The sequence below is a fragment of the Borostomias antarcticus genome (assembly GCF_949987555.1).
Source record: "Borostomias antarcticus genome assembly, chromosome: 21".
Classification (NCBI taxonomy): Eukaryota; Metazoa; Chordata; class Actinopteri; order Stomiiformes; family Stomiidae; genus Borostomias; species Borostomias antarcticus.
In genome coordinates this window covers 139,152-151,205 of record NC_140254.1, presented here as the reverse complement: position 1 = coordinate 151,205, position 12,054 = coordinate 139,152, and the positions used below count along the sequence as shown (strand labels likewise).

The window sequence follows — 12,054 nt, the reverse complement described above, 5'->3', positions numbered from 1 at the left end:
GTGGTGCTCCTTGGTGGCGGCGGAGGCAGGTCCCACTTCCTGCACCAGGAAGAACCCAGGACCCACTGCACCAGGAAGAACCCAGGTCCCACTTCCTGCACCAGGAAGAACCCAGGACCCACTGCACCAGGAAGAACCCAGGACCCACTGCCCCAGGAAGAACCCAGGTCCCACTGCCCCAGGAAGAACCCAGGTCCCACTGCCCCAGGAAGAACCCAGGTCCCACTGCACCAGGAAGAGCCCAGGTCCCACTGCCCCAGGAAGAACCCAGGTCCCACTTCCTGCACCAGGAAGAACCCAGGTCCCACTGCACCAGGAAGAACCCAGGTCCCACTGCCCCAGGAAGAACCCAGGTCCCACTTCCTGCACCAGGAAGAACCCAGGTCCCACTGCCCCAGGAAGAACCCAGGTCCCACTTCCTGCACCAGGAAGAACCCAGGTCCCACTGCCCCAGGAAGAACCCAGGTCCCACTGCACCAGCCTAAAGTCTGGAGCTGGACTACCTGTGCGACCTGATTGGGCTGCAGGTACCGCCTCATGCTAACAGTAGAGACAAGGACACCAGCAACATGCAAGACTAGAGAAAGATCAGTCAGGGAGGATAAGGAGAGAGAAACGGTCTGTGGCCACCACCTGCAAAACCAGCTCCTTTTTGGGTTTTTTCTTTCTGTTGCTTCTCCTGTCCACCTGTTCGCTTTCATTTGCACCGAAGGAGGTCAAATTGATTCACAATCATTTATGCTTCCTAACTGGACAGATCGATATCCCAGAAGTTTAATCCTGTGATGATTAAGTGTTCCCTTAATTTTTTGGAGCAGTATAGATATAGGAATAATGTTTGTAGTTTTTTTTTTTAGGATTACAAGTCTATTTTTCTGCGCCTCCTCTTATTTCCGTCATTGTTTCTGTCGTTCTTATGTCTCTGTTGACTGAGGTAATCAGATGCCATATACAGAAACCCCACCTGTGAAGAGTTCTAGTTCTAGAAATGTGTTCTATTTCTAGAAGTCTTGCCTTTGAAGAACTGGACTGAGAGATACAGACAAGGGCTTTCTTTCTGATTGTTGTTGCTGGGTCATAGTAGTCTTTAGCTTTGTCTGCCTGTGTGTGTGTGTGTGTTTCCCAACACATCTCTGAGTGTGCACACTGTCATGCGTGGACTATGTCCCAGAGAGAATGACGTCATTGTTTGTGTGTACATCCGAGTTCATCCTGCCAAAACAAGGAAAAACATTGCTATGTTAAATCTGTACAAATTTTAACTCTTTTAAAGCTCTTTAACTACTTAATGTATATTTTCGATGTATATTTTTTTGTTTGTGAATTGAAAGGATGGGAAGCTGCTTTTCTCAGAGCTACCCAGCTTTATACGTCTAGTCTGAAGCCCCATTGGGCACAAGTTGACCATCGAAATGCACTTATTTATTTTTCAAGCAAGTATTCATCAACACATTGCAAATCAGAGCATTCTTGTAATCGATCCAAGATATTCGGTTTTAGAGAAATGCACGATTTCAACTAATGGCTAATTTAAGTCTGTAGAGTTTATTCTTATTTATGTGCTGTAATTTAAAGGAATAATGCTTAAGAAAAAGTCTTAATTTATTCTCTCTATTCTTATGTTATGAGATTGCTACATTTGTACTTTGGAGATAAAGTTAAGAAAGATTGTGCAATACTACAGTATGTAGTTTTGCTGTTTTGTAAAAAGATGTTTGTACTTTTAAAACTTTAGGAAAAATCTGGATTTTGTAATATGTCTGGAAGTTATTTCATGACCTTTGTACTATTGGTTTTAAGGACACATGAATAGCCTATTTTATAGACTGAATAAAATAGAAGTGAAATGTGAATGTGTCTATTTTTCTTGTTGGCATTATCATGATTTGAACATCAATAACTTTTGAAGGACCAGTACCACGCAATATAGACATTCCACCACTTACAGAGCAAACATTTATTCACCATCATATCACAACACAAATCAGACATGGAAAGATCGTCGAGGGGAGAATGGGGAGGATAGACATATTCACAGTAGTCAGCTGATGGGACCGTACTACAGGTCAGTGAGCCGTACTACAGGTCAGTGAGCCGTACTACAGGTCAGTGAGACGCACTTCAACACTGCCTCTACAGTCATCAGAGAGAAAGATGGATTGAGAGAGAAAGGTTTGAACAAACGGTTCACTCAGACACAGATGTTTAACAGATGAATGTGAGAGATGCATCTATTGGGAAGTACTTTGTCCCAAATTTAAAGACACAAGCAAGAGAGTTTGAAAGAATCATCCAGCAACACTCACAGGCTGTCTCCTATTGCTTCCAATGAAGAATTAAAACATTTTTAGAAAGGTTTTGAAAACATGTCGACAGAGAACATATTCAAAACAGCTCAAACTTCTCAGATCCAGCAGCTAACAGTCCACGAGGATTCAACTGTTAGCGACATCCAACAAATGATTCATCGTATTTCTTCAATGACGGCTGGCTTTTCATTGAATTCCTGGGTTTCTGTTTGAAGATGGGAGAACGCAGGAACTTGGTGTCTGTGAACTTGTCTCCACGCCTCAGCTTCCTGTGATGAGGGGAACAGAAGCACATCGATGAGAGACGGAGCGAGAAGGTTATCCAGCCTGTAGGTCTAGGACAAACGAACGGCCGGGTCAAGCATTTTTTTTGCGTGCGTGTATCTCGTGTGTGTGCGTGTTTCTCGGTGTGTGTGTGTGTGTGCATGTATCTCGGTGTGTGTGTGCGCATGTATCTCGGTGTGTGTGTGCGCATGTATCTCGGTGTGTGTGTGCATGTATCTCGGTGTGTGTGTGCATGTATCTCGGTGTGTGTGTGTGTATCTCGGTGTGTGTGTGTGTGTATCTCGGTGTGTGTGTATCTCGGTGTGTGTGTGTGTGTGTATCTCGGTGTATGTGTGTTTACTGACGCGTGTGTATCTCGGTGTATGTGTGTGTGTGTGTGTTTACTGACGCGTGTAGTATCTCGGTGTGTGTGTGTGCGTGTATCTTGGTGTATGTGTGTGTATGTGTGTGAGTGTGCGTTTACTGACGCGTGTAGAATCTCGGTGTATGTGTGTGTGCGTGCGTGTGTATCTCGGTGTGTGTGTATCTCGGTGTATGTGTGTGTGTGTGTGTATCTCGGTGTATGTGTGTGTGTGTGTTTACTGACGCGTGTAGTATCCCGGTGTATATGTGTGTGTGTGTGTGTGAGTATCTCGGTGTATGTGTGTGTGTGTTTACTGACGCGTGTAGTATCTCGGTGTATGTGTGTGCGTGTGTGTATGTGTATCTCGGTGTATGTGTGTGTGTGTTTACTGACGCGTGTAGTATCTCGGTGTATGTGTGTGTGTGTTTACTGACGCGTGTAGTATCTCGGTGTATGTGTGTATCTCGGTGTATGTGTGTGTGTGTTTACTGACGCGTGTAGTATCTCGGTGTATGTGTGTGTGTGTTTACTGACGCGTGTAGTATCTCGGTGTATGTGTGTGTGTTTACTGACGTGTGTAGTATCTCGGTGTGTGTGTGTATCTCGGTGTATATGTGTGTGTATGTGTGTGTGTATCTCGGTGTATGTGTGTGTGTATGTTTACTGACGCGTGTAGTATCTCGGTGTGTGTGTGTGTGTGTGTGTGCGTGTATCTCTGTGTATGTGTGTGTGTATCTCGGTGTATGTGTGTGTGTGTGTGTGTGTGTGTGTGTGTGTGTGTGTGTGTATGTGTGTGTGTGTGTGTTTACTGACGCGTGTAGTATCTCGGTGTATGTGTGTGCGTGTGTGTATCTCGGTGTATGTGTGTGTGTGTGTGTGTATATGTGTGTGTATGTGTGTGTGTGTGTTTACTGACGCGTGTAGCGACGGTTCCTTGTAGTCCACCGTCATGGTGCAGCGGCGGCGGCGGGCCGGGCCTGGCGTGGAGCACCGGGGCTCCGAGGGGCGGGACATGCTGGACGGGCACCTGCTATAGGCTGCTGGGGACATATTGGTGACATCACTCAGACTGAAGCCCCGCCCGGCACCGACACCAAGCCCACCTGAGGACACACCGGAGGGGTGAAGAAACGGGAAGAGAAAGTGCTTTGAGACCAGCGCACACAAGCAGTGAGATTAGAGTGAGAGAAAAGTCCCATCTGACGGTGACACCGCGAGGACAAAAGTGACAAATTATTTGAGAGAGACACACCGATAATGATACACAGCCAGGGATGGGCATCGTTAGGATTTTATCGATACCAGTATAGATACCGATATTGCTTATTGATACCGATACTTATCACTTTGGGACTCATACACTGCCTGGGTCGATGTTTCTGTCTCAGTTGGTCTTCATTGACATAGTGGACTGTCACTAACATAGAGATCCTGTGTGATACTTGTCCAGTCATTGCTTGTTATGGCTACTTTTTAGACATTGGCAGCTCAGCTATGATGTTTCTCTTTTTAACTGCATGCTAAGCAGGTATGAGGGTGTCTGATAATGTGCCTCTGGAAGGGGGGTGGGAACGGAGGTTAAGGGTTGTGGTCATCTCTGGAAGGGGGGGGGGGACGGAGGTTAAGGGTTGTGGTCATCTCTGGAAGGGGGGTGGGAACGGAGGTTAAGGGCTGTGGTCATCTCTGGAAGGGGGGTGGGAACGGAGGTTAAGGGCTGTGGTCATCTCTGGAAGGGGGGTGGGAACGGAGGTTAAGGGTTGTGGTCATCTCCCTACAGCAGGGGTGCCCAACACGTCCATTGCAATCGACCAGTAAGTCGTAGATCTCTAGGCTGGTAGATCTCTAGGCTGGTAGATCTCTAGGCTGGTAGATCTCTAGGCTGGTAGATCTCTATGCTGGTAGATCTCTGCTGGTAGATCTCTAGGCTGGTAGATCTCTATGCTGGTAGATCTCTAGGCTGGTAGATCTCTAGGCTGGTAGATCTCTATACTGGTAGATCTCTATGCTGGTAGATCTCCATGCTGGTAGATCTCTAGGCTGGTAGATCTCTATACTGGTAGATCTCTATACTGGTAGATCTCTATACTGGTAGATCTCCATGCTGGTAGATCTCCATGCTGGTAGATCTCTATGCTGGTAGATCTCTAGGCTGGTAGATCTCTATGCTGGTAGATCTCTATACTGGTAGATCTCTAGGCTGGTAGATCTCTATGCTGGTAGATCTCTATGCTGGTAGATCTCTATGCTGGTAGATCTCTATGCTGGTATCTCTATGCTGGTAGATCTCTAGGCTGGTAGATCTCTAGGCTGGTAGATCTCCAGGCTGGTAGATATCTAGGCTGGTAGATCTCTAGGCTGGTAGATCTCTATGCTGGTAGATCTCCATGCTGGTAGATCTCTATGCTGGTAGATCTCTAGGCTGGTAGATCTCTAGGCTGGTAGATCTCTATGCTGGTAGATCTCTGCTGGTAGATCTCTATGCTGGTAGATCTCTATGCTGGTAGATCTCCATGCTGGTAGATCTCTATGCTGGTAGATCTCTATGCTGGTAGATCTCTAGGCTGGTAGATCTCTATGCTGGTAGATCTCTAGGCTGGTAGATCTCTATGCTGGTAGATCTCCATGCTGGTAGATCTCTATGCTGGTAGATCTCTAGGCTGGTAGATCTCTAGGCTGGTAGATCTCTATGCTGGTAGATCTCTAGGCTGGTAGATCTCTATGCTGGTAGATCTCTATACTGGTAGATCTCTATGCTGGTAGATCTCTATGCTGGTAGATCTCTATGCTGGTAGATCTCGAGCCATTCAAAAGAAAAGCCATGAAGAAGCGACTTGATGACGCGCTGAAGCTGTGTGTGCAGAAGCAAGCAGTCTTGTCACCTCTCTTGTTCAGAAGCAAGCAGTCATGTCACCCCTCTTGTTCAGAAGCAAGCAGTCATGTCACCCCTCTTGTTCAGAAGCAAGCAGTCATGTCACCTCTCTTGTTCAGAAGCAAGCAGTCATGTCACCTCTCTTGTTCAGAAGCAAGCAGTCTTGTCACCTCTCTTGTTCAGAAGCAAGCAGTCATGTCACCTCTCTTGTTCAGAAGCAGGCAGTCATGTCACCTCTCTTGTTCAGAAGCAAGCAGTTATGTCACCTCTCTTGTTGTCTGAGTGAGCAACTCTTTCCTCCTGCTCCTTTGTAGATTACCAGTGTAATGCAGTTCAGCTGAGTGTTTTAATGATTTAATCATGTGTGGGCTGATTTCATCGTTTAGGCTTGTATGTGTAGCTGATAGCTGATAGCAGTCTAGCAAAATCAATCAGAAACAAAAAAAAAAGTCAGGATTATGCAACTCTGGCTGATCCATTAAGTCATCAGTGTATTGAGCTATTCTGACCACTAAGCTGTTACCTGTTAAGATTTTCAAGGCAAATATAGAACAAAGTTAAGGTTCCACTTCCAGTGTGAAGTAATTGGTAGCTTGATGAATAATTAATAATCATTGATTTTGAAACAGTAGTCTTATGTTGCTATTTCGGTTGTATGTTGTTATTTTTTTAATGGGATTCTTTTTAAGATATGACTTTATTGAGACATGACTTAAAACCTAGTCAATGTAGTAGTCTCGCATAGCCAGACCTATCTCCACACTTCGTTTACGCTGTGCCAGCGCCGGAGACAGGTCTGGCTGGACATATTACCATTCTGCAATAGGGGGGGGGAGTATTTCTTTAAACCAATCACAGTCCGCAAAATAGTCTGGATCGAATCTGATTGGTGCCGAGAGAATCTCTCGGCCGAATCAGATTAATTTGTGTCGCCAGACTCGCCACTGATTGGGCAGTGTGATAACGAATGACAAGGTTTATTGCCAAAACCTACATCCGTTGAGCCAGACTAAGTGACAAGTGACAGAAGGGTGGGGGGGGGGGGTTGGGTGCGTGAGGTGGGTGGGAGATCTTGTTGAGCTGGTAGCTCAGAAAGGTGGGCACCCCTGCTCTACAGTAAAAACAGTTAACAATAACTGTTAACAGTAACAGTTACTAGCATCAGAGGACATAGACTAAAGTGCGGTTACATTACTTATAGCAACCGAATATTTTCATTTTATCATCTCTCACCTGCTAATAGCGATGCTAATTTACGCTATGTTAAACTCCATTGACATGCTAAAAACGTTAGCGATCTAAAAGTCTGCGATTGTTGGCATTCTTTTTTTGTATTTCGGTACTGACCCAATGACGTACTGGTACCACAAAATACCGGTTCCCGATACCCATCCCTAGCCATCATACCATGACCCTTGACCTGTATGGACCAGCTCCCTACAGCAACACCGACTGAACCCTACCTCTCCGGTAGTTCTTTTCCGTCTGTGGGACACGGCTCTTGTGTGGGGTGCGGCTCGCTAGCCCAGGAGTCTGGCTGGGGGCGTCGCCGAAACCAGACAGGACACCATCGATCCTCTTCATCTCCGCTTCCACGCCGGGGGTGATGGGAGGTAGACCCTCCTCCTCTTCCTCTCCCTGGGGTCCTAGAAAACCAAATAACCACCATCATCATCACATCATAATCCACCTCCTTTGTGTAGCTAGGTCTACTGGGATCCTGCTTCAGCACGCCAACTCACCCGGGTTGCCCTCTTGGCCCTGCTCTGCCATTGGACCAGGACTGTCCACAAAGACACACCCGGGGGATTGTGGGAGATGTAGTTCTTCTTCAGGGACCACAGGCCCAGGACTGGACTCCTCCACTCTGACGCCGACTAGACGCCCGGCAGACGAAAAACAAATGAACAGGAATGCTCTACTGTGAAATGAACACGACAAAACACTCGCATGGCGATGTCCCACGCATTATTTTGTAGTAGACAAAGAGAAAGCCCTTCACGGTTACGAGCCTCACCTCGTGTGTTCTCTGGTTGAGGCGGGAGGTTCTCTCTCTCCCTGGCCGCTGTAGCGGGCCGCCCCCGGCGAGCAACGACGGTCCTGGGCACGATCGGCCTCCTGTGACACTTCTGAGGGACGAAACCCGGGCTGTCCTCCTCCTCCTCCGGCTCGGAGGAAGACGAACTCGACCCCGGCTCCGTTTCGACCCCGAGCTGCTGCGACTGAGGCGGGGTCTGTGGCTGCCCCCGCCCCCTTTCCGCCGCGTCCTCCCGATCGTCCGCGGCCTTGCCCCGGAAGGGCGTGAGGTGGACCGCCCCCTCGCAATCGAAGTCGAAGGTGTCGTTGAAACCCAAGGAGGTGTTGAGTTTGTCCCCCTGCGGCGCCGCGGCCGCGGTTCTGGGCCGCTTGGCGGAGCGGTCCCGGCTCTTGGAGCGGGTCCTGGGTTTGGAGTTCTCCCAGGGCTTCTTCAGCGGAGCTCGCTCCGCCCTGCGCCCCCTCTCCGGCTTCCGCGCCGCGGGCTCGGGTTTAGGGCGTGGAGGCTGCGCCTGCCTCCTACGAAGCTGCTGCTGATTGGTCGCTTCAGGAGGGGGAGGAGCCGGCTCCGGGGTGGAGTGATGGAACTCCTCTACGCCAATAGGATCGGCTGTCTCTGATTCCATCTCCCGCGTGCGGTTCTGGGTTCTCCCGTCACTGTGAATGGGGCTCTCTGTTAGAACCCCTGCCACCTCCTGCACTAGAACCACTGGAGGGGCGCTGCTGGCGCTCTCCTCGCTGAGGGGACAGCGTTTCGGCACACGCTCGGACCGCGTCGTGCTCTCCGCCCTCCTGCGCCTCACGCAAACAGTACGTGGCACACCCATCCGTCCGTCACATTCCGTTTGTCCCGCCCCTTCAGGAAGTGGAGGCTCTGAGACAGAGAAGATGACAAGGAGATTCATCATCAGTTGACACCTACCTTCTAACCTGGATAATCACTCAAATAATATCCTAAACACTGTTTACAGTCAAGAGTGTCATCACTAAGCCCAGATCCCAGTCTGAGAAGATGGCGGACCTGTGTTTTTACTGCGTACCTGAGCTGAGGACTTGATCCACACACAACAGCCGCTTGTCCAGGCTAGTGGGGCTCAGCGCTCTCCTGGTCAAAAAGTACAACAGTGAAATTGTCAAGCCTGGAAGAGAGCTGATAAAACACTACAGGCCCACACGGCAGGATACACAGTCAAGGGCAGGCCCTGCAATAAAGGTGAAAAAATGACAGTACACATGATTTGTGTTCGATTAGCTCACCTGGGCGAGTCCACAGGCTCCGGCGGTTCAGAGATCGGTGGAACTGGAAGTCCGCTCTAACAAACAAATAGAGAGACGGTTCCACTCTGTACACCTCTCAGTTCCTTGCATGACAGTGACACTCTCTAGACCGCAACATCATAGAGGTGGCGATCCATGGCTTCCCACCTATTAAGCAGCATATTATCTACCTACTACTCCTGTTAAATCTCCAGGCCAACCGCTGTAGCGCTCCTCACCTGTGTGGCTTTGGCCTCCTGCTCCTTCAGCCTCCTCTTGAGCAGGAGCAGGTGGAGGAAGAGGGCCTGCTGCTCCCTGTTCAGCTGCAGGATCATGGCGTGGGCCTGCCGCACCTTCTCCTTCTCGGCCTGCAGGGCCAGCGCCAGGGCCTTGTTGTTGACCTGCACCTCCTTCAGGATGACCTGCCGCACGTTGCCGGCTGAGGGACAGGGAACGGGAGAGTACAGTGAGACGCCACTCCGACCGACACCATCCTTTTCAATGGGGGCGCCCCTTTTGATGGCAGTGACTGACAATACAATAGCTTAAATACTTCAGGGTTGTTTTTATAATGCATTGCTCGCTCACTAACTTAAAATGAATGAAGGCATGCTTGTTATCTGTGACCCCTCTTGTCCTGGTCATCACCACATATTCCATAAACTCTTGTCTGGCAGAAGATTTCGGTCAAGGACAAATCCTCTCTCGCCACATCAACAGTTTCTTCCCCCAAGACAGTCAACTCACTTTGGTTCCGTCTCATACGACCATGGGGTTCATTTTGTTTCCATGTGAGCAGTGATAGGTAGGAAGCCTAAAGGTTCTTTTAAAGCTGGGCTTCTCACCGCTGGTTTTGTTGATAGTTTTGGACCGTCCTCTGTTGGCTGCAGAGGCACTTGCCAGACGTTTGTTCCTCTTCTCCTTCATCTTCTCCTTAATGTCCTCCAAGCTCTGCTGGAAAGACTTCTTCTTCCCCCGTTCCCTCGCCATGGTCCTGAGAATGAGCTAGCGGTAGCTAGAGAGAATGATGAGAAAACACAGTTGTCTGGCTGGTTACATTATGAAACCAAACGTCGTGTTCTTCTTCTGGCTTCACAATCGGGTACCAGTAGGTAGATCGGTGTCTATCTAGCAGACTATGCAGTTGTTATGGTCCAGCTAACAGGTTAGTTAGCTAACGTGACCGTTAAAGTGATTGGTTATTATTAAGTGATCCGCAAGCTTGTCTTCAAATGTGACGGAGAGGATCACATGCTTCGCTTCTAACGTTAGCTACATGAAGACTATTCAAATGTTGACTTACCTCCTTGCTTTTGAACAGAACAATTTATTATTAATCACAATAAACGAATATTGCATAAAATGATGGTAACGCGTCGCAAAAAAAGATAAAACCCTCTTCCTCTCCACACGTTGATATTTGAAATGTGCGTGCTGTGCGCTGATTGGTGGATGTGACTGACTGTTATGGTGTTCGTCACTTCCGTCCAAAGCAGGTCCTACCCATGGATCATCATCATCATCTTCATCCTACCCATGGATGGTCCTACCCGAGTCTTCCACGAGGGGGCGCCTATACAGCTGTGAAGTGAAAATGACCATGCTTTCCAGCAGGTGGCGATGGTCTGCCATTGAGAGGACGACTATATTAATTTGATTCATATCCAATCCGACCATGACAGGATGATTATTTGATTCGTTTTGAATCTATGTTTTCATCCATCCATTTTATCATCCATTTTATAGTTAATGTAGGCCTACATCTCATGCTGTTTTGATATGTTATTTGCAGACTGGGCTCACCGTGGGATCTCCGGCCATGTGCCCATAAACCAGGGTCTTGAGTACAACGTAGGCCTGTAAACTCTTAGACCTGTAAACTCTTCATATGCCCTGTTCTCCATATCTCCATCATTAACCTCCACCCTCCTCACACACACACACACACACACACACACACACACACACACACACACACACACACACACACACACACACACACACACACACACAAACACACACACACACACACACACAAACACACACATACACACACACACACACACACACAAACTCCTGCCATAAATAAAACATTAGATTGATGCCACTTCATGATCTCATTTATTTTCCTCTGCATAAGTCATATGGAACAATTCCAACATTGCACAGTCAAGAGCATGGCATCTACTAGGCCACACCTCAGATGAGTCAGGACCCTCCATCATGGTCTTGGGGGGTTGGGGGGACGTCACAGTGAGCAGACCATTGGGTTGGTGTGTGTGAGGACATGGTGGGTGTTTGTCACATTCAATAATCAGCAACATTTCGAACCAACAGGGGTTGGTTTCATCTTTCTTCTTGTTTTGCCTGCTGGGTGGAAATGTTGCTGAGTGTTGATCAAAGTCCTGGGAGCTATAATCCAGTGTGCTGATATGTTTTTCCATGTGGATCCAAGATGTTTTGTTTGTCCTGTAGTGATGATCCTGTCCTGATGTGCACACAGCTACTTTGTTCAGTCACCCATTATAAACATATGGGACCGCTACTGGAGGTTTGATCCTGATGTCTGTGCCAAGGTCATTTTTCAGTTTTTTTTTTTTTTTACAGTTTCTGAAAGTGTAAACTGTAAGCTTTCAAATGATGCGCCATGTATTGAAATCTGCAAATATTTGAAGAAGATATGTTTCTGTGAATGTTGGTACACCTGAAATCTCTAAGCAGAGAAAAAGGGTTTCAAAGATTCAGAGCTGTTCACACTTCTCACAGGACATGGATTTTGATGACAAAATATGACATATTTAGTGATCCTAAAACTATTGTTTGTTATGTTGAGTTGGTTCTTCGCAACTTCAATTTTCATAATATGAAAAAAAAGGAAAGCAGAAGAAAAGTATATTTGCCCTCTAGCGCATTTTGCAGACATCAGGATCCAACCTCCAGTGGCGGTCGCTTATATC

The 12,054-nt window shown here is 47.8% G+C and overlaps 1 protein-coding gene across 1 annotated transcript; it reads right to left on the bottom strand.

The window, feature by feature from the left end:
- Positions 1-2,442: 2,442 nt before the first annotated feature.
- sgo1 (shugoshin 1) lies at positions 2,443-10,087 on the bottom strand (the record flags this gene model as incomplete). Its single annotated transcript, XM_084455488.1, has 9 exons — positions 2,443-2,578; positions 3,854-4,040; positions 7,270-7,452; positions 7,549-7,683; positions 7,824-8,714; positions 8,881-8,945; positions 9,098-9,153; positions 9,337-9,536; positions 9,943-10,087. 9 exons carry the CDS (start codon positions 10,085-10,087, stop codon positions 2,443-2,445), a joined length of 1,998 nt encoding a protein of 665 aa, XP_084311614.1.
- Positions 10,088-12,054: the final 1,967 nt, after the last annotated feature.